At 40.0% G+C, this 16926-nt stretch overlaps 1 protein-coding gene and 1 long non-coding RNA gene across 3 annotated transcripts in view; one reads left to right on the top strand and one right to left on the bottom strand.

Moving 5' to 3' along the window:
- LOC141783814 (uncharacterized) overlaps positions 1-16926 on the top strand; it is a 69980-nt gene that overhangs the window by 5407 nt on the left and 47647 nt on the right. The window lies entirely within an intron of this gene.
- Positions 1666-16926, bottom strand: part of gna11b (guanine nucleotide binding protein (G protein), alpha 11b (Gq class)) — a 31660-nt gene continuing 16399 nt past the window's right edge. The window contains exons 2-7 of one of the 2 annotated variants that reach the window (XM_074661573.1): positions 16657-16841; positions 15036-15190; positions 13501-13629; positions 9260-9389; positions 8923-9076; positions 1666-7546 (exon numbers count right to left, since the gene is read on the bottom strand). In XM_074661573.1, the coding sequence (XP_074517674.1) occupies positions 7356-7546; positions 8923-9076; positions 9260-9389; positions 13501-13629; positions 15036-15190; positions 16657-16841 (944 nt within the window). In that variant the 3' untranslated portion in view covers positions 1666-7355. Of the gene's footprint in view, positions 7547-8922; positions 9077-9259; positions 9390-12447; positions 12577-13500; positions 13630-15035; positions 15191-16656; positions 16842-16926 lie in introns of both variants that reach the window. The other variant, XM_074661572.1, reaches the window with a different exon arrangement.

The following is a 16926-nucleotide window of genomic DNA, read 5'->3' as shown; positions in this document are numbered from 1 at the left end:
TCTCTGTATATTGAGCGCTTTGATACTTTCACAGTATTTATACAGCACTTAAACCTACTTTATAATATAAAAGACATGAAAAAAATCTCACTTTTTACAATATTGGACCTTTAAATTTACAACACTGACTTAGGGGGGTACAAGGGGTGGAAGAAGTACTAATATCTTTTACTTAGCAATACCCCTCTGTAAAAGCACTCTGTTACAAGTAAAAGTCCCACATTCAAGATTTCAATTGAGTGAAAGTACAAAAATATTAACAGAAAAATGTGCTTAAAGTAAAATGACTTGTCCCCTTCAGAGAGTTACATTATTATGTATCATATTATTGGAGTATTATTACTGATGCTTTGACACGTAAGAAGCATTTTAATGTTACAGCTGGGGAAGGTGGAGTACATTTTAACTACTCTATATATTTTGGATAGTTTAATCTAGAGCGATGTCACACTAATTGTGTGTTGTTGTTTTTTTTAATAAAATCTGAATCTGTAAATTAACTAGTAACTCCAGCTCTCTGATAAATGTAGTGAAGTAAAAAGTGTATTTCCCTCTGAAATGTAGTGGAGTAGAAGTAGGATAAAATTGAAAGACTCAAGTAAAGTAAAAGTACCTCAAAAATGTATTTATGTACAGTACTTGAGTTAGTTACTTTCCAACACTGAGGGGGTTACTGCTTAAAGATGTGGCCATGTACTGGGGCCCTTTGTCAAAATAGTTTAAATGATAATGCATCATATTTAAATTTTTATATTTTGGGAGTTAAATCTGAATCTGCAACCAGTAACATTTCTCTGTCAGGTAAATGTAGTACTACCTCCAATGTTTTCCTCTGAAGTAGAAGTACACAAGTATAAGCTATTTTGGGGTACAATGAGTTAGAATAGTAACATTATTCAATATTTTTCATATCTATCTAAACATCATAATAAATCTTTAGCTGTTTTGGGGCCTTTTTAATTGAGGCCCCAGGCAGTTGCCTACCTTGCCTAACAGTAACGTCTGCCCCTGCTAATGCATCGGCATGCATTTTTGCCTTTATGATACAACAACTAAGAGTTGCTTAAGTCAGACATTTTCAAATCCCACACAGAGGCTTTAAGAAGAAAACTCCACTATTTTGTTATAGCGCTTTCTAATCCACAAATTTCTTTCTGTTCTTGCAGTTGCAATTAGGTATTATAACTAAATCAGAAAATAGGTTGCATTTCATTTCATTCATTTGAAGGCCCCTGGTGGCTGCTTGATTTGCTTACACATCTGGCCAGCTCTAATGCTGCCATAATATACTAATATGACACATTTAAAAAGGATAGTCTGGAGGATTTGGACACAGTCCGACCTATAACCTTAAAAATACAGCTATAGTAGGACGACTAGTCCCTGAAGGATATTTGATAAATTAAGCAAATTAAATCAAAGAAGCCAACAGAGGCAGCCACACAGGAACAAGGGATTTTACTTGGAAAAATCATGTGATCAAAACAAACAAGAAAACATTAGGCTCCCACTGGAAATAGTTTTGTTAAATTTGAAACTCCAGTGAAATCACAACACCTTGATACTTGTTTCTAAAATTAACCATAATAAGATTACCTCAAGACTTCTACAGCTACAACTTATAACATACAAAATCATGAAACCCACTCAGCACACACACCATGAGCAAGTATAGGAACAAATTTATTTCAATTTAAAACAGATACCTTGTCATTATGTTTCTCTCTTAGAAGGCGGCAATGATCATAAGTCATGTTCATGTTTGAATGAGGATCAGGCAACAGTGGTTGAAACAAATACATGAAACACATAAAAAAATATGGCAAGAGTTATGTAAATCAATAATCGATAATAACCAACTGATTGAACCCCCCCTTCATCGAGGGCTCTGCTTCAATGAAAACATCAAAGCCCTCACTTCCAACACAAAATAAACAGCACATGCAATTATAATTACAGTTTCTTAAAAAACAGCAGATTATCTTTTAAATCTTCAATCTTAAATACAGAATAAAGTCTTTGTGTGTACTTAATCATCTATCCTTTTAGTCTCTGGTGTGATTTATTTAAAAAGGGGGGGGGATGGGGGAGGACCATCTCAGGTGGTGGTCCTTTGATGATGACCACAGCGTTGGCACTTAGAGAGAGCCTGGCTCTAGAGAGAGTGGGGTTGGCACACTCAGTATAATACATAATTTACATTTGGTTTACATACAAAATAAAGAAGAAAAAAAACAAACAGCATTTTATACACCACTACACAATTGACCTTCAGGTTTCATTGGAGTGAGGAAAAATAAATCAAGTGGTCCTAAAGTAATAGTTCTGGTAATGTTTTCTTATAATACAGGAAATTAAAAAAAAAAAGGGAACAAGATTTAAAGTTTTGAATATGCACTGACGTCCAAAAAGATAAGTTTGATTCCACTTATTTCTTTAACAAGCCCACAAGAAGGGAAAATCACACAACCACGGCCACTGAAAAGGTCAACAGAGCACGCTCCGAAAACCGTAAAGGGCCGGCAACACCATCTTTCATTATTCAAAGGCAATGAAAGGCAATAAATAAGAGTGTGTTGTAGTGAAAAACCAATCCAGTCTTCCCACTGGGTCGTCGCTCAAAACGGACAAGAATGAGATTTAAATTCATACAGATTAGCCGTCCATCTCTCTCCAGCTATGTTGAGATAATATGTGTCAAAAACACACTGTGCAACACCGGGCCGCTAACACGCTACCACACTAACAGCCAGTCAGCCCTTCACCATGTGCCAGAGTTGTAGTGTCAAGTTTTAAAAAATACAACATGGTTCAACACACAGTAAATCTTAACACAACTACTGATAAATACTTGGGTATCCATACTAGTAGATCGCTCCACTTAAATACTGGCATCCTCTTTATGACAGCAGTCTAACGGTTGGCCGCCTGCTTCTTCCGCTCAAGGTTAGTGTCATTTTCAGCAGACATAAATGGCAGTTAAGGACCACACTGGTGTTTTGAAAAAAATAATAATATATATTTTAGCCCCATTAACTTAGTGTTCAAACTTTACATCTTCCCATTTTTTTAAGCATATCTTTTTGAGTTTTTAGATTGATTCTCCATCTTTTTCAGCAGCCTTTGGTTTCTGTTTGTCTAAGAAACCCTACTGACATGAAACTAGTTTGAGACAGTTAACATTTAGTCTTCCTAGTTTTTTTAAAAGTTACTTGGTAATGCAGTTGAGAACACTTACTGGTGACAACTCATCGTAAGAGCGCACCGATGAGATTTGCCGGATTGTTTATCGGTGCCGATATGCGATCTTATTTAGCGTATTGGCAAGACTTAACTGATCCACATCAACTAGTTTCTTTGTCAGTGTCATTATAAAATGTAGTGTTTCCTTCATCAGTTAAGACGTACCACTGACTTAAATGATTCCAATAAGTTCCACACAGTGTAGTATACAGATTTGAAATTTGGAAAGGAGTGTATTGGACCAGTACTCTGTATCAGGAGGGAAACATTTAGATTGGTGCATCCCTACTGAGTTGAGTTTTGAAGCAGCCCCTGCAGACTAATTAACATTGTAACAGTTACACAATAATTCCAGTATTACAAAAAATAAAAAAGGTGACTAAGGAGGCTTTCACATCAGGGACCTGGAACCAGATCCAAGAACACTTAACCCCGAGGTCCAGGTCGTTCGATTAGTGCGAACACTCCATACCGTACTGGCACTGTTTGTCAATCCGTACTTGAGTCCACTTGAAAAGGTGGTTCAAGTACAGTTCACGTGTACTCGGGTACGGTTCGCATCAGGTGTGAAAGCAAACCGTATCAAAACACGGAAGTTATTTAACGCGAGAAGCAGTCAGCGAATAGTTTTGAAAGGGCAGGCTTTTTTCAACGCTCCCGTTCCTTAACATATAAACAATAGTAGGCGATGGGGTTAGGCGATGTTTGTAACTTTATTTTATTTAATGGTCTGCCTACGAGAATGAGAGCCGCTCAGCTACTCAGCGAGCAGAGAGAGAGAGACGGCGTGTAGAGCATGCATATTTTAACATCAAATTCGGTGAAGTAAGGGTGTATTTCAGCAAAACCAGAGTTGGTGATTGTTGGAAAGACTTTTGTTTCCGTCAAGTTTGAATGTGCTTTACGATGCTCCGCCACTAGAACAGCCGATCTCAACATAAACACGTGGATGATGACGCAAGTGTACTCAGCTACGGAACAACTTTACTAATGTGAAAGCTGCAAGTTACTTCTCAAACCTTACTAGCATGAACAGAAACCAAGAGCTGCACGACAAGTAGGAATTTAGAAACAGGAGAAATGGTCATCAATACAGTATAAGATTTGTAGTTAATGGGTTAAAACATGCAAAGGTCATCAAGCTTGGTCATTTAGTCAAATACTTGGGGAAACATGCAATACTTGTCCTGGTAGTAGTGTCTTTAGTGATAAGTGTTTCTACACTGCATGAGGTATTACAGGTAACACTGTGATACTTCATGCGAATAAGTAGTAGTGAAGGTCAGAGTGCCAGATACTGGGTCCACTTAATTCATCAAAGGGCCATAAAGAAACACAAAGAAAACCATTTAGTGTTGGTAAACTCTCTACACACACCTTATGTTGGCATTAACACCCTGCCTATACTTCTTATTATAGCACATACTGCAAGTAATCTCCATTTATAAACAAGGATTAGTAGTGGATGACTTGGTTCACTGTGGTCCTGTACTCCACTCCCCACTGTCTGATGCACTGTGATAGCCCTTAATGAGGATGAAGGATAAGTCACCTGTAGAAAAGGTCAAAGACCAAAAAAGTATATCTGCACTTCACTGGCACTATCAAAGCAAGCCTCAAAAAACTGGAAATTAACAATGCAAAAACCGACAACAGAATTTTTGTGTTAAATTACAAATAGCAAGCATGGACCGCGTGGGTCTTTCAATCACTGATAAAAAAAGTCCACCTACGTTCGTACTGTACATTTTTCTAGGTATGCATTACAGCGCTGCGTCTATAAACCGAGAGGAAATACAAGTTTCTTTTTTTTCTGTTTTTCTTTTTAAAATCAAACAAAACGAATGTGAGGGCTCCTAAAGAAAACCAAACAGTATTATCATGGATGGAGATGTGATGGCGAAGTACAACTGGAAATGTCTCAATAAGAAATAGAAAGCAGAGATAAAGTCCTTACTATACCAGACATTCGTTATTTTTTTTTTTTTTTTTTTACACAGCAGTTCAGACTCAAGTAGGCTCCGCCATGAGAAAAGGAGCACTTCAACATGACAGAATCAAAAGCAGTCAAATTATCAACACCTTCAAACCTGGTCCATAAATTAGATAAATAAAAAAAATCTTTAATTACTCTTAAAATCATCTCGTCACCGTACTGTGAAGATTTTTAACCAGCCCTAGTTAGTATACTCTGGAGCCAGAGCTGTAGCGGTAGTGTGGAGTCATGAGGCCGGTTGGGAGGAACCTCTTTTCTCCGACTATCGCTACGCGCCGATTGTTTCCTCAACACCACTCAGCTCTGTGTCGTCAAGTGAACAAAATCCATAATCACAGTATAACTACTACCATAAATTCATAGGAAAAAAACTGTATGCTAATGAAAGATTTTTTTTTGTTTCGTTTTTTTTTGTTTGTTTTTTGCCAAAGATGGGTGTACCACAGAGCGTTTTTGTACAGGAGTGTTTTGTGTATAGGTATTTACAAACGAATATACACAAACAACAGACTTCAAGAGTGCGTTTTTCTGTGAAAGGTTCATAGCCCACCTCCGCCCCCCCTCTTCCTCTCGTCACTCAACAGCAAGCAATCTTTATATAAACAAAGTGACTATACAGTAAAAAAAAAAAAAAAGTAAACAGAAGCACATCCTGATGTGATGTCACCGACAGGAAGTGTGTCCGATTGGCCGGCTGAGCGACGCAGTTGTGACGCCATCGGAAATGTTACCGCGTGGATTCCATTCACACAACCTGGCGTGCGGGCGAGTTTAATTTACAGCTTTTATTTTGTTGAATAAGCTACTTGCAGCCCGAGCTGCAGATGTGCTCAGTGGACTGATAAACACTGACGACATCACGCTCTCCCTCCACATCTGCTTCCACCAATCAGAGCAGAGCCTCTCACCCGCTACTAGTGTTTTGTAATAAGGGTGTGGGGGTGTATCAGTGGAGCCAGATGCTGCGAAGGTCACGAGGAATATTAGTCCCTGTGAATCCATACAGAAAACATCTGGAGGAGGGAAGCGATGTGATTAACTTAAACATAAAAAACTCCCACAGAAATCTTTAAAGGATACTTATATCAAGTAATATTTCTGGTTGCTTCTTTTTTAGATGTATTTGTTTTGCGAAGTTTTTTTATGGATTTTCTCACCACTTCTTATCACCGTTCCTTTTAGACATTATTTGTTAAATAGAAGTAGACGTAGCAACACATTTCTATCATTAAAAACATTTAAAAAATCTCAGCAATGAACAGATTTTGATTAGCTATGTCTTGCCCTCTCGTGCTTTTTGTCTTAAGTGTGTTTACATAATGTATTTACTTCATAATATATATATTTATATTTTTTTTTTTTGCGATTGCGATGCTCACACTGGTGGGTACATTCATAGATGCGAGAAGGAGACAGGATCCTCAGCCCCGTGCCCCTTGTGTCCGGTGTGCGACCTCACTTCCTGTCCGAGTCACTCTGTCCCAATGATGCCACTCGCTGGTTCTTAGTTGGTTTCAGGAGTATTCACTTCCTTCCACACCGATAGGAGCTCAGAAAGGACACGACGGAGGATCTGATCTCACACTGCTGAGGGTCAACTCCGGAGGGGATGCCGCTATTCACCAAAACACAGCTCCTCGCTAGTCAATGCTGCCCCAAAAACACACACACACACACACACACACACACACACATACACACACAAACAAACACCAAAGTCCCCTTCAGTCACTGTACAGTCCGTGTGAAAGGTTTGTGTGCCAGATGAAATGTGCCAGAGCCAGCAGCCGGGGCCAGATCTGACACACGGAGCAGCTTGGGGAGGAGCGGGGACTCTGACACAACAAGCTGCCGAGCGACGGAGGAAGAGGGCGAGCTTCGGTGAAAGAGGAGGGGCGGCGTTTGCAGGTGGGAGGATTTGTGAATGTACTGCACTGGGAACAAAAAGGAAGGGTTCTGTTGGTTGGTGTGTGTGTGTGTGCGTGTGTGAATGTGTGTATGTGTGAGCCGGCATGGTGTGCTGTGTGATGCATGTGAACTTGAGCGCACACTCCCAAAGAGGTGTGCATTTTGTGCAATGGGGGGGGAGAAGGAGATGTGCGTCGTATGTGGGCCCTCACACCAGATTGTACTCTTTGAGGTTGAGCTGTAGGATGGTGTCTTTGACAGCTGCAAACACAAAGCGGATGTTCTCAGTGTCCGTGGCACAAGTGAAGTGAGAGTAGATGATCTTGTCGCTGTCGGGGTTTAAGTCCACAAACATCTTGAGGATAAACTCCCGCGCTGCCTGTGCATCTCTCTGGGGACCTGAGGAACAGACACAGACAAGCACATGCAAACATTGATCATACTACTATGTAAATTGACCATAAACAAGTGGGTGAGCAATTTGGGAAGTACACATATTCACGATTGATACAACGGTCATGTCCATTCCGTGTGGAGCTTTATAAGGGAGGCTTAGCTTAGCATGAAAACTGGGGGGGGAAACAGCCAGCCTGGCTCAAACTTAAACTCTAAAACTCACTAACTAACAAACATAAAAATATCAATATGTGGTTTTCGGGGGAGCTCTGTGCTGTTATGCTGTGCTCCACATTGTACATAGACCTACATGTAGAATTAAACCAGTACTCACTGACCATAGATAGCAACCCGCACAATGGACTTGTTTCTATGGGTGGATGGATAAAATGTTGTTCGTCAAGAAAGAGTTAAAACCAGAGCCAGACTAGCCAGTTCCCTCTGCTTCCCTGAGATAACAGGCGCCTGGCAAAAGCTCTGTACTTAAAGGCAGGGTCGGTGATCTTGAGAAACGAGCACGGGTGCATGAGATTTTTAAAAATGATCCAGCCAAAAAAAACGAGCCCATTGTTACCAACTCTTTTCCAATGAAAGTAGCTAGCAGGATTAGCTGCTAACTAGCTCCAAAAGTACCTAAATCTAGCGAGGAATTTGCCAAATTCGACAACACTGACAGTCCGTCCACTCTCCCACTATTATCATTATGAACATAAACACGAACATGGCTATTGTTAGTACAGACAGCTGTTAAGCTAGCAGCTTGTGGAAGACTCTGGTGATGTGCAATGAGTGCACAGAGGCAGGCAGGTAGCCCGTCCAATCATGACATTCGGGCCAAATGAAATGATTGGACGGGCTTATTACAGTCCTGCAGCAGCCACCGATACCGGATTTTTTTCTTTTTTGTGTCAGAGCATTTGATTTATTGATTGCTGAATTTCAACTAATATAACAATAAAGGTTTCTAAAATCTTTACCAACCCTGCCTTTAAAACACAGACATGAAAGTGGTAAGTATCTTCTACTCAAACTCTCAAAAAAGCAAATAAGCGTATTTCCCAAAATGTTGGTCTACTCCTTTAAAGTGCATCCCATCACTCTGTGCCCATATTACACTAAATATTACAAACCCCTTGTTATGGATGGATAAAATGATAAGACGTCTCAGATAATCGACAGGTTGGTTAAAAGTAGTAACATCAACGTTACATTTCATGCAAAGACTATGGTCATAATTTCAGAGTGGTGTTTTAACATCGAATAACACATTCACATAAGCTACATTCATTTATCTAAGGGGGCGACTTCCAACTGTACATTGCTTGATTAGTCAACACACACACACACACACACACACACCAACGTATAGATGATCTCACCATCAAACTCTGGGAAATAGTCCACCAAGTGTGAGTAGGAGATCTTCTCCTCTAGCAGGTCCTTCTTGTTGAGGAAGAGGATGACGGAGGAGTTTTGAAACCAGGGGTAGGTAATGATAGTCCTGAACAGAGCTTTACTCTCCTCCATGCGGTTCTGGAGCAGAGAGCAGGTGAGCAGTGAGAAGAGTCATGTTGTTTAGTTTCATCCAGATGTATGCATTTCACCACACATTACTGTAATACTGTTTATGTGTGCGTGAGGATACACGTGTTTAAGCAACATTCTGTGCGTGTGTGTTTTTAAATGAATGGTCAAGGGGTTTTTGTGTCCACCTACCTCGTTGTCGGACTCCACCAGGACCTGGTCGTACTCGCTCAGCGCCACAAGAAACATAATGGAGGTGACATTCTCAAAGCAGTGAATCCACTTCCTCCTCTCTGACCTCTGACCCCCTACATCCACCATCCTGACGGCAGGATGAAGGTGAAGATGATAAGTGAAGAATCAAGAAGGGGAAAATCGTTAGCATATATCTCTTGATGGCCTAGTTCATGTTCAGTGATCTATTTTGTTAAACAGTAATTCACATTCTCAATATTCTCAATGTCTGGAAATGACTTAAAGGACTTTTTAAACTTTTCCTAAAGGAGGTTTTGAATCCATCAAGATATGTTTACTGGTGGCACCAACTTGGGAATCTCGTATATTCAAATCACATTACAAATACTGAATAAATCGCCTGCTTTGTTTAAAAAAAAAAAGGTGTATATCGCAGAAAAATAATAGAGGAAAAGATTAAGTTTCAGGTCCAGCAGTCCTAAAGACATTCTCTGGTGTCTTCCAGCACATCTTTACAGCACTTGACCCAAATAAAGATATAATCTCTCGCCCTGGGACGCACAAAAGCATATTTTTACTATCATTTATTTTGGGTCCTGATCATTTGTTAAAAAAAGACAGACTATTCTGTAGTCCTATTAATTTAATTTCAAGCAAACAACACCTGATGGATTCAACACTTTAAGAAGAAGATTAATCAAATTCAAAAGTTCTTGGCCATGTTAAAATGAAGGGTCTGTGATACATCTCTATATGTTGCAAGAAACTAAACAAACAAATGTGCAGTGTGAATATGTTCTTGTCTTTGTAAATAGGTGAGTCATGCATGCCACCACAAAGATGAAAGCTTCGCGTTTGAGACAGATCTAGGATCAGTTTTAAAACCAATGCCACTCAGTTTAGGATATTAATATTTTTAGTTTGTACAGTCACAATTAGGGGTGTAAGAATTTTTTTTTTTCTTAAATCGCAATATATCGCCTTGCTTACAGTATCGCAACATATTGAATCATAACCCCTGTATCATGATATGTATTGTATCGCCAGATTCTTGCCAATACACAGCCTTAGTCACAAAGTCCGAGCAGAGGGAGCTCCACTCCAAGACCAGGAACTACACAATTATTTGTAATGATTATTAACTATTTGGATCTTCCTTAAAATGAAGATAGAAGCTGTGTAGAAATCAAAAACCTGCCGGGCAGCATTGGAATACACAGGTAGCTGTGTAGCAGACTCTCTATCGGGTTGTGCATCCAACGTCAACAAGAAATTCATATTCTTGAATAGCGTGAAACGGTATATCGGTCTGGATCGATTCAATAACATCGATGCAAAGTGAAAACATCGATAAATCGTCATCTTTAAGATGCGCCTTTATTTCGAAATTCTTAACCGATAAAAACATTTGCACTTTTACATGAGAAATGTGGCACTCTATAGTAAACAACAGGAGGCCTATTTGTTATTATTTTTATTAAAAGTACAGATTGTTTTTCATTTAAATTACTGGAAGAGCCCATTAATAACATTTTCAAATCATAATTTAGTTTCATGCTCATGGGGGATCTCTAGTTGGGTCTCTAAATTATAGAGTACGGTCTAGACCTGGTCTATATGAAACGTGTCTTGAGATAACTTCTGTTATGATTTGACGCTATATAAAAATACATTTAATTGAATTTTTGTGAGTTGGTATAAATGTAACTGTGATAAATATACATGAAATATGATATGGTCTCGTATCGATCGCCTCCGAATCGAAATCGTATCGTGGCAATCTTTGTGATATCAGCAATTATCGAATCGTTGTCCGAAGAATTAATATCATATCGTATCGTGATGAAACTTGTGATTTACACCCCTATTCTTGAAACATATATATTACTGGAATTCTTAAATTGAGTGGCATTCATTACATCCGATACTAGATCAGTCTGTACTTCTGCTTATGTGCTACGGTGAAAGTGGAGGGTCACAACGCAGTCATTTCTCTACTAGACAGCTTTCTAAACCTCCCCTGTTGTGTGTGATAAAGCACCACACGCACAAACAATTTGTGAAGTTTTGAAACGCAATTGGAGAAGACAAATGAGGGAACAGGAGGAACATAAAATGAAGGACAAAAAAATGAGACAGAGAGGGGCACAGGAACAAAAAGATAGGACAGGAGGACAGTTGATGAAAATGGTGATGAAAGATACAGGGAGCACCTCTGATGGTGGGATCCTTTTCATGGTAGAAGGACGCCTCCTATGTAACCGAATGAGACGCTACAAGCTGAGAAAACTGCATCATAAGAATTATGATATATGTTATATATATATATATATATATATACACATATATGACTTCAGCAGGCCTGCAGGCAGACATTCGCTGAAGCCATTCATGAACAGCAACTGAATTACTGACTGATAGAGGTGTGAATCCTCACAAGGTTTCAGCTTCCCTGAGCTTCTCCTTGTCAAGGTCACCCTTCACTCGTCAGGGAGTTTAGGTCCCAGTTTCATTAAGCCTTCATTTGTGACAACCGATTCAGTAAAATCTTTCCGGTCAGGAACCTCTGATGGCAATTATATAAAGGGTACAATTTAATACCTAACCTCCTGTACTTTGTTGCACTTCTGGACGCACCGGTGCACGCCTCAAGACCAGGTGCAACTGAGAAAGCTGCACATATTGAATATAATTCACAATGCAAGGGTGCCCCCTGGTGGTGGCCCAGTCCACTGTGGTCCATAGAGACCGAGGGCCAATATAGGCCCTGCAGGACCTGCTGCCCAAAATAACATTCCTCTACCGCGGAGAGGACGACCTCGTTTCTTCTGCCAGCCGGAGAGGAAAGGAGGAGAGGAGGAGGAAGAGAGGAGGTGACCCATTTACAGGGACCGGGCACCAGAATGTAGGACTTTGTGTTCATCAGGGAGTTGTGTTAATGTGTGGTACCATTGCTGTTGGAGGTAAAAGAAAGGCTGTAAAATGGTAATGACTTCTATGATTGGAGGGAGGGGTTAAGGAGTAAGAATGGGATACAGACACTTAAGTGAAATGCATAAATTAAAAGTCACGGGTTAGAAGTTCTTTCCGTTAATTTTGGAGGACAAAAAAACCATTCTGCGCTTTGGACAATCACATCAGATGACGAATGGGTTAATGATGAGCCAAAACAGGCATCTTTCTACCTGAAAATGATGCTTTGCAAGTCGAATGGGTACTCTATGATTCCTGTAGTGGGGATGCGCACCCTGAGCACATCCTGCTGAGTGGGAAGATAGCCGGAATCTGCAATACGATCCAGATCGGAAAGATAACTACAGGCAGGCCCGGTCGAGGGGAAAAAAGAGAGATAAAAGAGAAAAAAAAGACAGAAAAACAGTTATATAAAGCGTGACAGGCAATTACCGCAACCCCCCTGCCATTCCAGGAAGTGTGGATCAGTCCTGTTGAGGAAGCTTCACAGAAAAGGCCTCAGAAACATAAGGGTGTTAGTCAGCGTCACTGCTCCACCAACACTCTCTATCCATAAACCAACACAAGACTTTTGAGAACTTGCAACTGCAGCCTTGAGTTTACTTGTCTCTTTTTAACTGACAACAATTTGTAGTTTTGTGGATTATGCTGCAGACAGTGAGGTGGCATCAGTGACGGTAGTAGCAGTGACTTCAACAGCAGAGGCGGCAGCAGCACCTGGATTAGATAAAGAAGGTTCGGACAGGTATGATATCAAGGATAGCAGGAAGCCCCAAAAGGCACGTACGTATTTCATTTTGAAATTCAATTTAAAAAGTGCCCAATTGCTTCGCTGATTTAATCACAACTTCCTGGAGAATCTTTGACATCACTAATCCTTCTTCATCTAGTATTTAGTGGCTGCTCCCCACACGCTACAGTGAAGCATGTCTGGCCTTAGTTTTGATCCTGGAGCCAGGACATTAGCACAACTCTGAACACAAACCACTGATATCTAATCACTAATGTGGCCCTCAGGCTCATTTGATCGAAACACAGCGTAACCTTTATTTTTGTCTGCAGGACAACTGGGTCAAGAAACATGTGCTTTCACCATAGTAATGGGAGGGCATTTGTAATCGTTTTTTGGCGGGGCTTTTTACTTTTAAGAGAGTACAATTTACAAAAAAAACCCTGCTGAACTAATGTGTTTATTTCCTGACAGACATCAGTGGTTTGTGTCCTCTAGCCACGGTGACGCTGCAGTGCTGGTGCCATGGTGGTACCTGAAGATGACGTTCTCCAGGTCAAACGGGTACTCTATTATACCCGTGGTGGGAACACGGACCCGCAGCACATCCTGCTGGGTGGGAACGTATCCCTCCGTAGTCACACGGTCTATATCGCTAAGGTAACTGGAGATATACATGAACATTGTGGATAACACTGAAATAAAAGACATATTTTCTTAACTTTCTCACTCACTCATACAAAAACAAATAGATAGCTCACATATTAACTTACATATTCCCAACATAGAGAGCACAACTGCATGCTTGCTGACTTGAGGCAACATTAAACTGTAGTACAGCAAGTCCACAACCAGGGGGCACAAGAAAGTGAGTCAAGTGCCTTCAGCCATTTAGCCTGAGGTCACACATTATTACAATGTAATTATGGCAAACACACAACCGCAGAAGAGGAGGCTGACACATTTGGCCACAAACAACAAGGTGCAAGCACAATAAGTGTAATCACCACCATGTCAATCTTTTTTTTTATGTGTGGTTAGGAGTGTATCTCTTACCACTGACATACAGAATTTAAATCATGGTGAAATGACTGAATAAATTAATCAAAGTCACTGCTCTGCATCAGCTGGCCGAGACAGCATGAACAGTGGGCCTTTTCATCCAGTCCCCTCAGTTGTAAGGAGCCCCAATCAATGACACATTGCACTGCTAACAAATAATCCAACAATTATCATATACTGTAGGCAATAGGTTTTTAGTTAGATGCCTGAAATAAGGTCTGTAGTTTACATAAGCTGAAGAGATGTTAACGTTTTGTTCTACAACATTAAATACATCAATTAATATCCCGCTCGTGAATTTTGAAGCCTTTACATGTCTTAAAAAAGGCGGCTGCTAACAAGTGGCTAAGTGAGACTACTAAACGTCATCACGCCGACTCGTCCGCCTTTACAGCCTCGTTGTGTATACTTGCGCTCATGCGACCGTCATGTAGTTCGTCTATAGCGCTTATAACGTTCATTTGTGAAGATTATCTTCCCATTGGCTAGCTACATGTCTGTGAGCAAATGGGAAAAGAATATTTTCTTTTCCTGATTTTGGTGAACTGACCCTTTAAATATCATCTGCATTCATACACAAGTTGACTGTCACATTAAACCCACACTGACGAAGCTTTTCCATATATTCCATTTGTATTCAAAGTTAAACCAGACACAGGGACAGTTTTACATAGGTTTGGGTACTGAGACAATACTCTTTAATATTAGGCATCAATTACTTTTATTTACTGTTGTAATTTTGGATTTGTAAAAGGATCCCAATAAAACATGCACTAATATCTACAAAAAAAATTATCCAATAAATTCAGGATTGTTTAGAATCAATAGTTACGTTACCGATAAATCTGTATCAGTTCCCAAACCAGCATCACAGACATACACTCACAAAAATGACATAACTCACTCACACATTGTGTCACAGTCACACAAATACCATTCTTAAACCACAGACAAACATCATACCTGATGTCTACACATAGAGACAGAAACACAGACAGAGAGACGTACTATTTAGTGGAGTCAGAAAGCTGGTACTCTCTGCGGCGGTCATAGGCCTCCTGGATCCCTGGGTCAGACCACAGGCATTTGATAGCTGCGATGAAGGGATAGTCAAACCCATTGATCTTCTCAATGTCCACCTCCTTCACGAGCATGGCGTTAGACTGGGAAAACACAGACAAATGAAACAAGGTGAGATAAATCGATGTAGGATAATGATGAACTTGTTACTAAAGTAATTTGAGATATCTGAAGGTAACTTTCTTCGCTGTCTGTTTGGACCTAGTGGCTGGTCCTAACCACCCACATATTCAACTTATTCCAAAGATATTGTTTCTAAATGCATCACTTCTTGTGCACCTGAACATTTTTTGTAGGAAAGACACTAGGGGTGTAACGATTCATCTACTACATCGATTTATATTCCTACGATCCAACAGGTACTCGGCAAGTTGTCCTTCACGGGAGACGTATATCGATATAAAATCGATTTGAAACGCAAAAATCAATTGTATTGATACTAAGGATTTGCACCTTGTATTTAAGGACGACAAACGTTATATGAAAGTGTATTTAGCACTTTTATTAGTAAAGAAATGTTAAAAGTCGCTCCGGTTCACTCTCCAGACATGTGCCAGCTTGCCAGAGGGATTTAGGGGGGATCTATTGATCGAAATGGAATATAATACTCCTAACTGTTTCATTTGTGTATTATCACCTGAAACTAAGAATTGTTGTGTTTTCGTTAGCTTAGAATGAGCCCTTCATATCTACATAGGGAACGGGTCCTCTTCAGGGAGTTTGCCATGTTTCTACAGAGAGCCTTTTGCGGTTTTATGTTATCTAAAGGCCACCGTAGATGCCACAATATCCTACACACTAGACCTTTAAACAGAATGTTCCCATCATGCACCTCTGTACCATTTTTGACAAGTAAATCATCTCTATTTTTGATAGTGCTCAAGTGTCTATTCTGACTATACACTTCTTATCGATACACAAAGTTGGGAGATCTATGAAGCACTAACTTAAAAATGACAATACTTTTTACATTTGACCCGCTGTCTTCACTGCTACCCTATCATTTGAATTATTGTTGTATTCTTTCAAAATTGCTTTGTCAAATTCATTTAACAGGTTTATCGTAAGTTTGTCTGTGAAAGGACGTTTTCATTGAAACAAATGTGATTTTACTTAACGACTTTGATTTTCATTTTTAAAACCCAATTACACAAAGATAAATGATGATAAAAAAGGTAATGACTGCTTTCACAGAGCTTTGGTTCAGAAATTTCTTGAATGTTTGTCTTCCGAAATGTAACCAATGATCTAATACAACGCAATAGCGCACCAAAAGTGTAATTGAGGTTCCACTAAAGCCACGTTTATCTACTCCAGAGCATTGTGATTTTATGTGGGTTTGGCTGGAGGCTTAATGTAGCCTATTTCTGATTGTGCATATAGCCTATAGTGTTTTACAAAATCTATCCCCATGGCATATAAAACACTGTGCGAGGTAGAAGATGCCACATTCAGTAATCACACCTTTAAAATATTCAAAGGGGGCTCTGTAACGAATGACTGGTAGGATGTAAAGAACATGTCCTTATTTCTGTGGGTCAGTCCTTACCCGATTCTGTTCAAATTTGTAGGGGATCTTAAGGGTCTCAGTGGCGCGGATCATGGCCTGCATTGAGGTGAAGATGTTTTGGTAAACAAGCCGGATGAAGCCTCTCTTGTCTTCGTCTGAGTACCCGGCTCCATGAATGATCCTCATCTGCTTGATGAAGGTGCTCTTGCCACTTTCTCCCGTACCTGAACAGGACAAGGAAGGCATATAAAGTTATAGAGTGCAGCAAACTTTCGTTGTGGGCACGGTGAGACGGCGTGTCAGAAGCCT

This window comes from Sebastes fasciatus, chromosome 15, assembly GCF_043250625.1.
Source record: "Sebastes fasciatus isolate fSebFas1 chromosome 15, fSebFas1.pri, whole genome shotgun sequence".
Taxonomy (NCBI): Eukaryota; Metazoa; Chordata; class Actinopteri; order Perciformes; family Sebastidae; genus Sebastes; species Sebastes fasciatus.
The sequence above is the reverse complement of the archived record's forward strand: the minus strand, read 5'-3'. Positions and strand labels throughout refer to the sequence as shown.